Raw genomic sequence first — 16,478 nt, forward strand, 5'->3', positions numbered from 1 at the left:
TTTTTAATCACGTACACCGGAAGTGCAGTAAAATGTGGTTTTACGGGATGTCTACTCATTCCGAATACCTGCGGGTTTTCGCTCCTCCCTTGTACTTGATTGATGAATTAAGATCACATTAGTAAGGAACTCCCTTCACCTGGTTGTCTAGGTCTTCATTGAAACAAAAAAAAAACAGCAGACCTTCCATGGAATGAGTTTGGCTCCAGTGTTACAGGGTCAGCCATAGTAGTATGGTGACCCTGGAGAAAATGATGGTTAAGTGCCTTGCCCAAGGGCACATCAGCAGATTTTTCACCTGATGCTCACAGATCGATTAGCTGAACAGATTAATAGTGTGAATCTAATTGGTCACAAAAAGTTAGAATAAATTACATTGTGACAAGTTTAGCTTTTTTTATTGCAAATTACAAACTTGCGAGCACTGGTTAACATAAATTGCAGCTTTCTCTTTAAAAATCTGTACAAAGAAATACGCATTACCATAACACATACATCATCATAACAATCTAAATGTTACAACTTGAGTTTGCTGGCTGAGACTTCTTTGTGTTTCTTCTTCTTGGAGCCCGGGTCCTTGGCTCCTTTGATCTGGCTCTTCACTTGGTCTTGTAGTTGGGAGAAGAAGGCGGAGGAGGAGCGGAGAGCTTTATCCTTCCCCTCATCCTTGAACAGAACAAATAAAAAAAAGCTCAACATCTATTTTTAAGAAACTATTTGCAACTGTGACAGCTGAATCCTAGCTATTGTAATAAATACAAATGAAAATGTGTGGAGTACACAATGGCCTTATCAGTCTATATTGATCACACAAATATAATGGAGGGGCTTTCATTTGAAAAACAATGTTAACTAAATATAAAAACGAGACATGCAGAAAGAAAACACTGACCTTTAATAATGTTGCTTTGCCTCCCTTTGTGAGTTTCTTGAGGTTTTCTGCCACCTCTGCTTTTGATTGTTTCTTATTCTCTCCAGTTCTGTTAGCCTCCTTCAGTTTCTGTCTCTTCTCCTTCTCGTGGATCTTGACGCGCTTCACCTTCTTCTTCTTGCGTCTCTCTCGTTTCTTGTCTGTGGGGGTCTTTTCAGAGTCACCCAGCACGTCTCCAGCCTTGTTCTTCCCCTAAGATCAGAAAGGAAACGGATGTTACCCTGGCCTCAGAAGCATCTCCTAAAAGGCTACTATGATGGAAAACATAGTAGTTCATTGGTTGTCTTCAACCCTTGAATGCTTTTGTACACGTCAGTATACTCCACTAGAATACGATTTCCCATAACATGAAACATTATGGAGAGGAATGCATGACAAACCTTGACTTCCTCTGGAGCCAATAGAGTGGCATTACTGGCACTGACTGGAGCAACTTCCTCCATAGCAATAGAAGGCAAATTGGAGACAACTTTCACTTCAGGAACAGGCTGCAGGACACAAAGAAAAGGTCAAACATATCAACACTGTGCAAAAGCGTTCCCTTCATTATAAACTGGGTGGTTCGAACTCCGAATGCTGATTTTCTGACAGCCCTGGTATAGCACTGTATTCAGGTATGACAAAACATTTATTTTTAAACCACGGCCCAGGGCTGTATTCAGGCAGTCCGCCATGCATAACAGCCCTTAGCCGTGGTATATTGGCCATATACCACATCCCCTTGAGCCTTATTGCTTAAATATAGCATCTTTAAAAGACAAGCATAAATTCTGGTTGTCATGCAAATGCTACAGTTTTCCACATAAAACATACAAATACATGACAAAGTACAGAACAATAATAGACAAGAACATCATAACATATTACATTAAATAAATAAGTTATATATAGGAAAGACAGAGACAACAAAAATACTACTTACGCACTATTCTTATATACAGTACAGTTAAATTAGATCTTTAAAAAGATTAGAGATGCTGTGATACAAGATGCTTTTTTAAAGCAACTCACCGGTTTGGGTGTGAAGTGGAAGTTAGAGAGAGCGTCAAGTTTAAGGAATAGAGAATCCATGAGCTTTTGAATTTCTGCATGGGCTGGGTTTTCTTCATCCTCTGTCTTTTGCTGAAATACAAGGGAAATAGATAGAAATAATATAAATAATTCATTCAACAAACAAAAAATGCTTTAATTGCAATATAGAAAAAAGCCAAGTATGTTCACACTAAAATATAATGGAATAACTACCTGATTCTGCTTGAGGTACTCTTGCTCATAAACCTCTGCAAGGCTCAGCTTGCTCTTCTCATGGTCCAGAGTCAGCCTCTTCTTGTACTCAAATACCTCTTCCTTAGGCTTCTCCTTGCGCACCACATCATCCCACACCTTCGAAAAAAAATACAAGACAGAAAATAAAATCACCTTTGAAATGTGCCAATGTGGTTACATCGGAACTAAATACTGGATAGACCTATACTTGTTCTACCCATTTACTCAATGAAACGATGATGACACATTCAGCTGGATCCAACTGAGAATAGTTGTTCAGTTTGTCAAGATTGAGTTATGTCTCTAGAGACGGGTTAGCTAACAACGTCACGAAAACGATGCACGCGATTCAATGGTGCAGACGTTCGTGTGATGTTGTGATTCTGAATGGCCAGATACAGTAGCTAGCAACAATGACTGACGCTGCCATGTGGAGAATCATAGGTGGCCCTTTTCAGCTAGTTTTATCTTGTTCTTGATACTATGTCTTGTTTTGAATGATGTCTATGCTAAAATGGCTCAAATTCACTAGCTAGCAAAAACTATAACAATGTACTTGAAAGACAAGTTCTCATTGTGCAAATGTATGTTTTCAATAAACAGTGGAGACGAAATATAGTTTACATGTTGTCAACAATCTAAGCCAACCCAGTCTGTTTTGCCCCCTAGTTGAGCATTGGTCAGTTTCGTTGCTAAACAACCGACCGTCTATACACTGACCTGGTCTTTAATCCTCTGCTTGATTATGTCCTCCAGCTGCAAAGTGGTTTCCTCTGTTACAGCAGGGGCTGAGAGAAAACAGAGCAAAATGTTACCTGACTGAACAAACACCCTCTCTAACACACACAAACTTGCAGTAAGTAAAATACTAAACCATCTCCAACGGGACTGACAGCTAAACTGAACAGACTGACAAGCATGTGGTACGTACCCATCCTGGAGGCTGAGTCAAATGCCACATCCACCTCAAGAAGGCTGTTCTCTGGACGAGTCTGAGCAGACACCTCTCCTGTTAGTTGCCATGGCTTTTCTCCCATGGCAGCCTTTTCCAAATCCTGTATCTTTTCAGCCATCTGTGTAAGGTAAGAATTTACCATTTCATTAGTCTGCTACATAAAGTTATATATACGGCAGATGAAAAAAATAGTAAATTAAATGACACCCAACCCAATTTAGATATTCTAAAACAGCCCCTGAGGAAAAGCTTGCCTTGTCTTGTCGTTTCTCAAAGGATGATTTGGGTTCAGGTTTTGTTGCATTTTGAGACTTTCCTCCAAAGATGTCCACCATGTCTTCTCCCTCACTGTCATCACTTTCTGCAGGTAAGTTAAAGGTCACCCGTTTCAAAGCCTCCTTGGCTTGTCTGCACTCTTCATCCTCAACGAAGTCCCTAAAACAGCAAAGGAACAAACAACTCTTATCTTAAGTACAAAATTAATATCCCTGCCCTATATTCCTTTTTGATTCCAACCATGACATTCATATGAGATTCCTGCATCAGCCACTTACTCATTTTCTTCTTCTTCGTCATTATCATCACCTTCTTCTTCTTGCATCCCATCTATACTGTTTTTCTCATCCTCTGCGTCTGATTGGTCAGCTGTTTGTGCAGGATCATCATCCACAGCATCAAAGAAGTCTTTGTACTTCAGATTCCTGGAACTTTTCAGCTACAGAAAGAACATAGTACATTAATAGGAATTCAGTGTGTTTGTCTACAATAATGACCAGAAACACCACAGAACAGTAGCCAGGCCTGGCAGAGAGAAAATCTATGATACATACTGTGCTTGTTTTTTTTGTTTTTTTGGAAGAAACATCTTCACAGAAGAGGCCTATGTCATCATCATCTCCAGAGGGCAAGTCCTGGAAGTAGTCTACATCACCGTCCCCCTCCTTCCCCTCCCTTCTGTCCATATCGTCCAGAAAGGACTCCATCTCTGAGAGCTTGAAGAACCTGTCATCAACCTCTGATGGAGGACCCAGTGGTTTTGACTCTCTCACCGCTGAGCATTTCTTCTGTTTAGCTTGTTTTTCTAATGCGTCCACATCAAAATCTAGATCAGAGTCCTCGTCTGTGTTATCCCCTCTCAAGGCATCCATAGCAGTTTTAAGCATGGGTGGTTCTTCTCCTTGCCCATCATCTTCCAAATCCCCATCTCTCGTCTCCTCTTCACCATCTTGTTCAACCCCTTCATCTGGCTCCTCATCAGCATCCTCTTCATCAAACAGGATACTCAGAGCTGTATCCAAGGCAGCCTGACTCACTGCTGTCTCAAAGTGCTTCAGCACTGCAGTATTCTGGAGCTCCAGCTCCTGCCATATCTGTTCCTCGTCAAAGTTCTCAACCACCAGCTGGTCCAGAGGGCTTCCCTTTGAGCCTGCTGGCTCGTGGGTTTTGTGTAAATCATACAGGGTCTTCGTGAGATACGTGAAGTCTGTTGCCACGGCACCCTGAAGACTATACACAAAGAAAAAATACAAATAGCAATGTTTGTTAGTATTCTTCAAGTAGTACAGCGGTTAGTAACGTTAGCAGTCTTCTTCAACCAACTCTGGCCTTGAAAACCCACGGGGTGTGCAGGGTTTTGTTCTAGCCCAGTACCCATACCTGGCTCAACTAATCAAGTGTAGCTAAATTACTAGAATCAAGTTTATCGGTGCTGCTGGGCTATCTTTAAGAATATTTGATGACGTGGTCTGGCTAACCAAACAGGGAATGCTTGCAGATGTTTGCTTGCTATATGCTAGCTAGCCTTAGCATTGTGTAACGATGGCAGCAAGTACATTAATTGATTTAAGTTAAACATATCTGGATATTATTATAAAAATGTTGCACTTACCTAAGAAAATGTTCTGGATGTGCAGTTTTTATGTTAAGTAGCGTTAGACAGCACTCCAACGTGTTACCTATGTCCCCGGTAGCCATCGTTGTTCCTCACATGTGGACATGTGTGTAACAAGAAGATATGCTCCCCCCGGAAACAATCTCTGTTGTGCTACAAAGATCCGGATAGCAGGTCAGGTTAAGATTTAGCAAGCTGGATAGACAACATTAATATCTAAAATAACTGTATTTACAAATGCAATGTACGGGTTTTAATTGAAAAGCAATATAAGTGTGCTCTATCCCATTGTCTTGACATTCAAAGCGATTCGCTATCCTAAGTTGCACGATTTTTCGAAAATATGGCGGCGTCCGTGTTGAAGGTTGCACGTAAGTATAGATAGCTGATATGTGATAAATATTGTTTCACATGTCAAAAACAGTCTCGTTAGACTTGATCTCAGGCTACACAACAAAGTAAGCTAAATCCTCCGTTGTTAGTGCAGATGTACTTTTAGCAAGTGTTCCCTGTTGCTAGCTGCTTGACTTATCCAGGTAGCATATTCAATCAAATATGACCCGTACTCCGGAAAACAAAACAGCATGGTATGGCTGTACTAAACACTTAATTAATTTTGTTACAGGTCTCTCAAAGTGTGTTCGTCACACTTATTCTCCAACCCTGAGGACACTTTCAACCTCAACACCACTCTGCCAAGGTATTCCAGGATCTGTCTGGAAACTGGGAAGGCTAAATCACATCGCTATAGCTGTACCAGACATGGAGAAAGCCACTGCTCTTTACAGAGATGTGCTGGGGGCTCAGGTCAGCGATAAAGTTCCCCTTCCTGAGCATGGAGTCTACACTGTCTTTGTGGAGCTGGGTAACACCAAGCTGGAACTGCTGCACCCACTCGGGGAGAAGAGCCCAATCACAGGCTTCCTACAGAAGAACAAATCTGGTGGGATGCACCATATCTGCATTGAGGTGAGTCAGTCTGAGCAATGGTGCATATGCTGTTCAGCCCACGTGAATGGGCTGTATTCACTCACTCTATCCTTGTCTCCTCATCTGTTCTCTAATGGAATTGTATGTTATTTTTGTGATTTCAGGTTGATGATATCAATGCAGCGATAGTGGATCTGAAGGCTAGGAACATAAGAACCCTGTCAGCTGAACCACGGATAGGCGCTCATGGGAAACCTGTCATGTTCCTCCACCCAAAAGACTGCGATGGAGTACTTGTGGAACTGGAGCAAGCCTGAATACCCACAGGTCTCAAAAACTCTGTAGTTCACAATTATGCGGTTTGGAAATTGATTCATTATAGCACTTTTTCAACCAGTAATAATGATAGCAAAGGTAGATTTTAAAAAATATGTTTAATACCAGGGTTTTGATCCATTTAAAAAAACATCTTTATCTTCATTAAAAGTAAGTGTCTATTTGCCTCTGCTGTGAATAAATTATATGATTGACTCTAAGCACTGTATGGTGTGTAAAAAATGTCAAATGTATTAATTAATTTCACGTGCAAGTCAAACGTGAAGTGTACATAGATAAATGTTTTTTATGTGAAACAACTCAACATTTATTTTCACACTGATTTTAACTGAGATTATAGAGCTGCTGGGAAATATTTATTAGGAGCAAATTCAATAATCATGCACCTTTCAGCTGGCTCTCAGAGGAATGCTCTCTCTCATTGTGAAGAAAAGCAAAATGGCCTTTTGATTTGCAACTTCTGATAATTTAATTTGAGCTTGCTATGCAACAGGGCAAATGTCTTAATATAAAAATGTATAAACAGATATGTTAAGCATATATTGAGTGTAATAAGGTTGTTTCAGTGTACTAAAAGCATTTAAGTTTAATTGCATGGACATTTTAAGCAGCCTGTCCAGTCTTATCTTTAGTGTTGCAGCAGGCTTTTCTTATTTCCTCAGTGCCGTAGTTCCCCAGGCTGTTGGGAATTGGAGTGAAGAAATGCAAAAGGAACTTCCTCACAGTTTCTGCATGAATATAAATTCATAGCCTTTAGCATATATTCCTAATGACATTAGTCAGGCTCTTGTTTTGGAACTACATTTCAGGCAATATGTTTATGTCGGTGACTTTCTGCAGTGTTAAACATGTAATCGTTTAATTTGCTGTGAAATAGGCACATTCAGTAGCTTTGCCCATCATTTGTCACCAGTCTGGTGCCTAGATCAACTCATCCTCTGCAGCAGAGATAACTCTGGGTCTTCCATTCCTGTGGCGGTCCTCATGAGAGCCAGTTTCATCATAGTGCTTGATGGATTTTGCGACTGCACTTGAAGAAACTTTCAAAGTTCTTGAAATGTTCCATATTGACTGACCTAAAATAATGATGGACTGTCGTTTCTCTTTGCTTATTTGAGCTGTTCATGCCATAATATGGATTTGGTCTTTTACCAAATTGGGCTATATTCTCTATACCCCCCTACCTTGTCACAACTGACTGGCTCAAACGCATTAAGAAGGAAAGAAATTCCACAAATTAACTTTTAAGAAGGCATACCTGTTAATTGAAATGCATTCCAGGTGACTACCTCATGAAGCTGGTTGAGAGAATGCAAAGGGTGGCTTTTTGAAGATACTCAAATATGAAATATATTTTGAATTAACACTTTTTGTTACTACATGATTCCATATGTGTTATTTCATAGTTTTGATGTCTTCACTATTATTCTATAGTGTAGAAAATAGTATAAAGAAAAACGCTTGAATTAGTAGGTGTTCTAAAACTTTTGACCGGTAGTGTATCTTGATTACATAACTATTCAACCCTCTGACAGTGATTACAGCTGTGAGTCCTTCTGGGTAAGTCTCTTAAGAGCTTTGCACACCTGGATTGTACAATATTTGCACATTATTCTTTAAAAAAATATTCAAGCTCTGTCAAGACATTTTCGTGTCTTGCCATAGACTTTCAAGCCGATTTAAGTCAAAACTGTAACTAGGCAACACAGGAACATTCAATGTTGTCTTGGTAAGCAACTCCAGTGCATATTTGGTCTTGTGTTTTAGGTTATTGCCCTGCTAAATGGTGAATTTGTCACTTAGTGTCTGTTGGAAAGCAGACTGAATCAGGTTTCCCTCTAGGATTTTTCCTGTGCTTAGCTCTATTCCGTTTATTTTTATTAAAAAAAAGTCCTTGCAACTTATTATGTGACTTGTTAAGCAAAGTTGTACTCCTGAATTTATTTAGGCATGCCATAACAAAGGGATTGAATTATTATTGACTCAAGACATCTCAGCTTTTCATTTTTTATTAATTTGTAAAAATGTCTAGGAACATAATGTCAAAGTGGAATTATGTGGTATTGTGTGTAGGCCTGTGACACAAAATCTCAATTTATTTCGTTTTAAATTCAGTCTGTAACACAACAAATAATGTGGAAAAAGTCAAGGGGTGTGAATACTTTCTGAAGGCAATGTAATTCTTTCATAACTTGCCACTGGAGCAAAGATTAATGGATTCTATTGCGTGATATGAAGTACGATGGTTTCCAATTTCGTCCTCATTCTGTTATGTAATGTCATTTTGCTAAATATGATCACTCAGTGAGCTGCACACGGATGCATTAGGAATTATTACTGGCTTATAGATACATTCACTCCCCATTCAGTGAAATTTCTTTAAATTCGTTTTTAAACAAAAATGTCACCCTGTTATATGACTGGTTATCTTAGGTAAAAATAATATAACCTCTCATATCCAATTATGCAACAATAACATTGTAGTTACTTTTGCCACTACCATAAAAGTGAAGAAAATATGATTGAGTTTTTTTTCTCCCATCTATGCATAATTTCTGTTAGGCTATAGATTGGCTATAGATTGGCTATAGATTTGCTATAGCCTATTAATTGTGACCAACACAAAATAAATAGGATGTCAAATTATGGTGTTTTGTATGGATCGCACTGCACTCTTTGTAAGCCTATTTTTTTTTCTCTCCATTACCTTTTCCGTCTCGGTGATCGGGTGGGGTTTGAGTCTAACGCCTCTGGATGCCGCCACTCCACCGTAACGACCAGAGAAACACCGATGTTTTACAAACTCAGTGGGAAACCCAATGGGGAGAACTGCAGTGGGGTCTTTATACACGTTCCGGGGCCGCTTCAACTGGTACTTATATTTTTCAGATTCCGGGGCTGGTCCGCTTTCTCTCGATGTAATCTGATCCCGTGCAAGTGTCTTGGAAGCATCATCAGCTTTTACAATTCTAAAAGGGAGGTGACTTGAGCGACCGAAGAACATACGTTGAATTCAGCAGGTAAGATAGTGTGGCCTTCATTTAACTACATAGAAATGTTTGATTTATCATTACCGGTGTGTCGAAAAGAAAGGTGCTTTTTGGTCCATTATTCCTAGAGCATCTTTTGAAGAGAGCGGACAGCAACCATGGCATAGGCTCATCATCTGCAACTAGCTCATTCACCAATATGGATTTTTAACCGCCTGTTCGACACACTTTTAATGCGGGTAAATGTGTCTAATTATTCAATACATGCTGCGTTCTCATTTGCTTAATTGCTGGGAATGTAAACCTAATCTGAACAAATTGATTGTCAAAATTGTATCTGTAATTTATGGTGTTATATGGAGAAAAACATTCCGTGGCCACATCTACCTCAGATGTTGTCAATATCGTAGCATAAAGTAGCCTAGCCATTGATAAATATTGAAAAAAATATATTTTGTTGACTTGTGTAATTGTAAGGTGATCTATGCCTTCTCTGTCTGTCTCTCTCACACACTCTGTCTTTCTTTCACACACACACACACACACACACACACACACACACACACACACACACACACACACACACACACACACACACACACACACACACACACACACACACCAGCTCCATAACCATGAACAAAAAATTGACTGCTAATGAGAACTGTCTACTTTTGATGCTCTTAGGGTTGATTTATTTTGTCTGTTGTGTACCACTCTGTTCCAGAGCTAGCCATACAAGAGGACAGAGCAGACAGCACACTCACTGTAATTATTTTTGGTGTGTTGTTCTATAGAAACTCAAGGAGACATGTCAGGGTTGGTAAGCTCAGTGGAGTCAACTCATGTCCGGTCTGTCTGATGCTGCTGCATATTGATAGAAATGTATTTGAAAGCCAACATAAAAGAAAGCCCAACTAAATCTGAAATTGGCCTTTAAATTAGACAAAACCATGTTCTGATTACATTTTGATTGTCCTTTAGTCAGGCTTGGTAGGAATTATAACTGCTTCAAGGCTGTAGAATTGTAAGATGACAGCTTAATGACAGCATGTTTGGAATTTTTGCCTTAGGGGTTTGATGTCAGTCTTAGCTCAATACAAATTTTAATGAAGGTCTTGATGTTTTTATTCATTTACACTATATATACACATATGTGGACACCCCTTGAAATTAGTGGTTTCGGCTATTTCAGCCTCACCCATTGCTGACAAGTGCATCAAATCGAGTACACAGCCATACAATCTCCATAGACAAACATTGGCAGTAGAATGGCCTTACTGAAAAGCTCAGTGACTTTCAACGTGGCAAGTCCGTTCGTCAAATGTCTGTCCTGCTAGAGCTGCCCCGGTCAACTGTAAGTGCTGTTATTGTGAAGCGGAAACGTCTAGGAGCAACAACTGCTCAGTCGCGAAGTGGTAGGCCACACAAGCTCACAGAACAGAACTGCCGAGTGCTGAAACGCCTAGCGCGTAAAAATCTTCTGTCCTCGGTTGCAACACTCATTGCCGAGTTCCAATTCCAAACTGCCTTTGGAAGCAACGTCTGCACAATAACTGTTGTGCTTCATGAAATGGGTTTCCATGACCGAGCAGGCGCACACAAACCTAAGATCACCATGCACAATGCCAAGAATCGTCTGGAGTGGTGTAAAGCTCGCTGCTATTGGACTCTGTAGCAGTGGAAACGCGTTCTCTGGATTGATGAATCACGCTTCACCATTTGGTAGTCCGACGGACGAATCTGGGTTTGGCAGATGCCAGGAGAACGCTACCTGCCCGAATGCATAGTGCCAAGTGTAAAGTTTGGTGGAGAAGGAATAAGGGTCTGGGGCTGTTTTTCATGGTTCAGACTAGGCCCCTTAGTTCCAGTGCGGGGAAATCTTAATGCTACAGCATACAATGACATTCTAGACCACATATGTCAGAGTCAAGGCCCGCGGGCCACATCCGGCCCGCGAGAAGGTTTTTTACGGCCCCTGGGATGATCTTGATTTATTATTAGAACCGGCCCGCAGACCGCAGCAAGCCGGCAGCCCGCAGATCTTTTACACGCACCAATACTACATTTCCCACAATGCAACGGTGACGCACCGAGCAGTAGGCTGCTTCATTTCAATATTTATTGGCACAGCAGTCGTCAGCATCACAGTCAAATTAACTTTCAGATACCCATCAAAAATGGCAAAACGGAAGGTGGACACTGAGAACCGGGGGTTTCAAACAAGGTGGGAGTCGGAGTATATGTTCACGGAGGTAGCTGGAAAACCTGTGTGTCTTCTGTGTGGAGAAAGTGTGGCGGTACTGAAAGAGTATAATCTGAGACGACATTATGAAACGAAACACGCGGACAAAAACAAGAATATGGACATGGAACAAAGGCTACAAAAGGCAGAGGAATTAAAACGAGGCCTCAAATCTCGACAGGCTCTGTTCAAAAAAGCCAAATCACAAGGCCAGGCTGCTGTCAAGGCCAGTTTTATTTTGGCAGAAGAGATCGCTAAATCAGCCCGGCCATTTACGGAGGGGGATTTCATCAAAAACTGCATGATTAAAGTTTGTGACGAAGTTTGCCCAGAAAAAAGGCAACTCTTTTTAAATGTGAGTCTGAGCAGAAACACCATTGCCGAGAGAGTAGACCAGTTGTCCATCAATCTAAAAGAGCAGCTTGTGAAAAAGGGAAAAGATTTCATTGCATATTCCTTGGCTGTGGATGAGAGCACCGACATTTCTGACATTGCCCAGTTGTCAATTTTCATCCGCGGAGTGGACTCCAGCCTAAGCGTGACAGAGGAGTTTTTGGCTTTACGTCCTATGCATGGCACAACTACGGGGCATGATTTGTATGAAGAGGTGTCAAGATGTGTAAATGAGATGGAGCTGCCTTGGGAAAAACTTGTGGGTTTGACAACCGACGGAGCACCTGCGATGTGTGGACACAGGAGCGGACTGGTGGCGAAGATACGGGAAAAGATGCAAGAGGAAAACGCGACAGGTGAGCTGACAGCTTATCATTGTATCATACACCAGGAAGCGTTGTGCGGTAAAGCCTTGAAAATGGAGCATGTAATGAGCATCATCACGCGCACAGTTAACTTTATCAGAGCCAAAGGTTTGAATCACCGCCAGTTCAAGGCATTTCTGACGGAGTTAGAAACGGAGCATGGTGATTTGCCTTATCACACAGAGGTGCGATGGCTAAGCCAGGGAAAGGTGCTTCAAAGATGTTTCGAGCTTCGTGAGGAGATTTGTCTGTTCTTGGACAGCAAAGGGAAAGACACAACACAACTCCGAGACGAAATGTTTCTGTGTGAAATGGCTTTTCTGTGTGACATTACGAGTCATCTGAATGCAATGAACTTGCAGCTGCAGGGTCGGGATCATGTCATCTCTGATATGTACAGTACAGTGAAGGCATTTAAAACCAAACTGACTCTGTGGGAGACGCAGATGCGGAAAGAAAATTTGAGCCACTTTCCCAGCTGCCAGACCATGAAAGAGAAGCTCTCTACCAGTGCGTTCCCGAGCGCACAGTTGGCTGATAAAATAGGTATGCTTGCCGCTGACTTTCGACGCCGATTTGCTGACTTTGAAGCACAAAAAAGCAGGTTGGAACTGCTCGGTAACCCATTTGCTGTTGACGTGGAAAGCTCACCACCAAACCTCCAAATGGAGTTGATTGACCTCCAATGCAATGATGCACTGAGGGCAAAATATGCGGCAGTGGGTGCTGCGGAGTTCGCCCGTTTCCTCCCCGACACAATGCCCCAGCTGCGCATCCAGGCTGCTCAAACGTTGTCTATGTTTGGCAGCACATACCTGTGTGAACAACTGTTTTCTTTGATGAACCTGAACAAAACATCACACAGAAGTCGACTTACTGCTGAACACCTCCACTCAATTCTGAGGATTTCCTCAGCTCAGAGCCTTACCCCGAACATTGATGAACTTGTGGAAAAGATGGGACACCACCAAGTATCACCCTCAACCTCAAACAAGTGAACATTACTGTGCAATCACATATTTAGAGTTTTTACTCAGTTCAAGTTTAAAAGTTAAAGTTTAATATTTGTTTTCACTGCATGTTACTTCTCCTTAAACAAAGTGTTGTTTTTGATTAATAGATTTTTGCACTTTATTTTATTGTATTTCAATCCAATTATATTTTAAAAATATTTCAGTTGAGTGGATGATAGAAAATTGCTATTATTGTTTTTTTCTTTGAAGTAAATTTAGCCCACTTTTGCTAAAATAGAAAATATAGGCTACTGATGGTGCCTTGAATACCGGTTTCTTTCATTTAATGTTCATGTTATGGGGATTTTTATATAAAGGAAATTTGTCTTTTGTGTCTGTTGAAAATTAAAGATTACTGACAGAGCCATAAGAAAATATTGCTTTATTTATCTGATCATATTGGAATATATTTGTTAGGTTTTCAGTAGGTTCAATTAGGTTCACTAGACTATATGCGTCATTTAAAAAATTTTCAATGAACATTCGAACAGTCCGGCCCTCGGCTTGTAGCTAAATTTTTTATTTGGCCCTCCGTCCATTTGACTTTGACACCCCTGTTCTAGACGATTCTGTGCTTCCAACTTTTTGGCAACAGTTTGGGGAAGGCCCTTTCCTGTTTCAGCATGACAATGCGCCTGTGCACAAAGCGAGATCCATACAAAAATGTTTTTTTGAGATTGGTGTGGAAGAACTTGACTGGCCTGCGCAGAGCCCCTACCTCTGTCTCATCGAACACCTTTGAGATGAATTGGAACGCTGACTGCGAGCCAGGCCTAATTGCCAAACATCCGTGCCCAACCACACTAAAGCTCTTTTGGCGGAATGGAAGCAAGTCCCCGAAGCAATGTTCCAACATCTAGTGGAAAGCCTTCCCAGAAAGTGGATGCTGTTATAGCAGCAAAGAGGGGACCAACTCCATGTTAATGGCCATTATATTGGAATAAGATGTTCAACGAGCAGGTGTCCACATACTTTTGGCCATGTAGTGTATCTTCCTTTCAGAATGACTGTAAATTAGATTACAGTAACATGATGACTGATTTTGAAGATGAATAAATACCGTTTTTTGGGTTGTTTTACATAATACATCATTTCAATTAAATTACGTTGAACCAACGTGGAATAAACATTAAATTGACGTCTGTGCCCAATGGGTAGTGTCATATCATGAGCAAGTTCATCACCAAATAACATTTGCGTGATAATACTTGCACTTTGTTGTGATTTTACATGCACATTTGGAAATTCTACTTAGTAAATGGGCATTCTGTCCTAGATTAGGTGTCTTGTTTAAAAAGGTCCCCCTGGGGAGCCTGGGGAAGGTGGGCAGCTCTGGAGGGACCTTGGTCCCCAGCAGGTGGGCTCACTCCATGGCCGAGACCTGCTTCACGTTCTGGCTGGCTGGCGCCTGGCGGCCTGCCTTCTCCTGACCCTCTCCCAGCTGTCAGAGAGGGTGCTTCTCTACTCGTTCCTGTTTTATGTGTGCCACAGGAGCTGAAGGACAAACACTGTGTCGCAGCAGCCTGCTGGGATGCTATTCATGCAGCAGCAGGAGAATTCTAAATTGGACTCTTGCGGATGAGAGAGAGAGCCAAGAGAGAGGTTGTACTTGGGGATCATGTTTCCCTTCTGCTCAGGCTGACCAAGGTGACGATTATTATGACTGGGACAAATTAATCAGCTAGGCTTGATCTCTGATTTAATAGATAAATAAAATCTCTGCTTTAATAGATACATGGCTATTACCTTATTTACAGCAGCATACTGTACACATTATCAAGATAATTCGATTCGGCTGTGGTCCTGTAAATGACAGAAGCAAGTGATGTCTCCATAGTTCACATATTATGTTTGAACAGAACTGTTTTCACCTCAAAAGCTACTGTCACGCATAGCTGTTTAGGATGTAGGATGCGTCCTTTCATTTCTTTGCAAGCCAGACATGTAGGCTACTGATGTCCAAGGCCAGTCAGTTGCCCTCTGGCGGTGGGTTGTGTACAAGATGAGATGTGTTGAAGGTTGGAGAACTCTCTCTACTGCCTCTTGTGGTGTTTGTAGACACGTCTCTCAGCCTGCAGCGATCCCAAGGAAATCAGTTTGACAGTTGATTAATGTAGGAACTCGTTTGAGAGATGACAATCACCACCCCAGTTATTGCATGGTATTACTGCCCGGAACATTAGTGTATTTTTGTAGCAGTACAAATGGAAACCTTTTATCAGTAGTCTTTCTATTTTCAGATCATTTAAATATCATATGCTATTTCAAAATAAAAAAAAACCTATGGTTCAGGAGTAATTTGGATAAAACAGTCTTTGTGATCAGATTTTTCGACCATTTTCGTGATTTGTAACCTGGCCCAGAAAGTAGCAAAAAATATGTTTTATATTTGACACACAGACACCTCTGTACGAAGTGTGTCTGTGAGCTGACGTTTTAAACCTGTGGTAATGTTCCTTTAGTACAGGATGTTAACCCTGCAGGAGAGCTGTCAGCCGTGTGCTATCACTGTGTTATGAATGATGTGAATTTGGGATGAGGAGAGTATAATCAGAGGCTACTCTTTGATCTCATGGCATTGGGACAACTTTTTACACTCTAAAACATCCCTGTATGGCCCCATGCATTTCCTTCCTTCAGAATAGCTTAACTGTTTAGGGGGAATCCATCACATGGCCACTTTGTGTTGTTGCTTGTCCACAGTTAAAAAATGCTCTTGAATTGGGATTGGTGTGAGTTTTCAATTTCCATGATGGTTGTAGTATGTCATCAGGATGTGTATGTTGGAAAGGGGATTTGCATGTCTTCTAGAAGTCGTTGCACCACAGAGACAAGCTGTGTGATTACAATCTTTCATGTTTTACATTTTCAATGCATTTTGCTGGGGAACTCAGCCAACATCCAGCCGTGTGATGGCTTCAGAATACTCTGCTCATCTACCTTCACTAAAGCGACATAACAAACTCCATCTCAGTCGAATGCTAAAAGTGAACAGAGAAATACAACTTTGGAACATCATTAAAGAACTCAACGTTGGATTATTTCCGTCTTTTTAAATCAGAATTGTTCATTCAAAAACTGTGGCTATATATTTGTCTTTTGAGGCACTTATGTTCATTAATATGAAAGCAAAGTTAAAAACAGAAAGTCAGCAGGTGTTTTA

The 16,478-nt window shown here is 41.0% G+C and overlaps 3 protein-coding genes across 6 annotated transcripts in view; 2 read left to right on the forward strand and 1 right to left on the reverse strand.

The window, feature by feature from the left end:
- Positions 1–382: 382 nt before the first annotated feature.
- LOC139562793 (U3 small nucleolar ribonucleoprotein protein MPP10-like) lies at positions 383–5,179 on the reverse strand. Its single transcript, XM_071380842.1, has 11 exons — positions 5,041–5,179; positions 3,983–4,658; positions 3,707–3,867; positions 3,407–3,587; positions 3,129–3,270; positions 2,918–2,985; positions 2,177–2,314; positions 1,943–2,053; positions 1,312–1,419; positions 893–1,123; positions 383–666 (listed from the first exon to the last, which is right to left on the reverse strand). Exons 1-11 carry the CDS (start codon positions 5,124–5,126, stop codon positions 517–519), a joined length of 2,052 nt encoding a protein of 683 aa, XP_071236943.1. The 5' UTR covers positions 5,127–5,179; the 3' UTR covers positions 383–516.
- LOC139562796 (methylmalonyl-CoA epimerase, mitochondrial-like) lies at positions 5,148–6,509 on the forward strand. 2 transcript variants are annotated; one of them, XM_071380848.1, is made up of 3 exons: positions 5,148–5,217; positions 5,669–6,012; positions 6,138–6,509. In XM_071380848.1, exons 1-3 carry the CDS (start codon positions 5,148–5,150, stop codon positions 6,288–6,290), a joined length of 567 nt encoding a protein of 188 aa, XP_071236949.1. In that variant the 3' UTR covers positions 6,291–6,509. The 2 variants fall into 2 exon arrangements, with proteins under 2 accessions (XP_071236949.1, XP_071236950.1); XM_071380849.1 differs by lacking the exon at positions 5,148–5,217 and adding an exon at positions 5,282–5,414.
- A 2,688-nt stretch (positions 6,510–9,197) lies between these two features.
- Positions 9,198–16,478, forward strand: part of LOC139562792 (amyloid-beta A4 precursor protein-binding family A member 2-like) — an 82,683-nt gene continuing 75,402 nt past the window's right edge. For 2 of the 3 annotated variants that reach the window (XM_071380838.1, XM_071380841.1), the window contains exon 1: positions 9,198–9,329. The gene's annotated coding sequence lies outside the window, so the exon portion shown is untranslated. Of the gene's footprint in view, positions 9,330–9,425; positions 9,539–16,478 lie in introns of those variants that run through there. The other variant, XM_071380839.1, reaches the window with a different exon arrangement.

The sequence above is a fragment of the Salvelinus alpinus genome, chromosome 33, assembly GCF_045679555.1.
Source record: "Salvelinus alpinus chromosome 33, SLU_Salpinus.1, whole genome shotgun sequence".
NCBI lineage: Eukaryota > Metazoa > Chordata > Actinopteri > Salmoniformes > Salmonidae > Salvelinus > Salvelinus alpinus.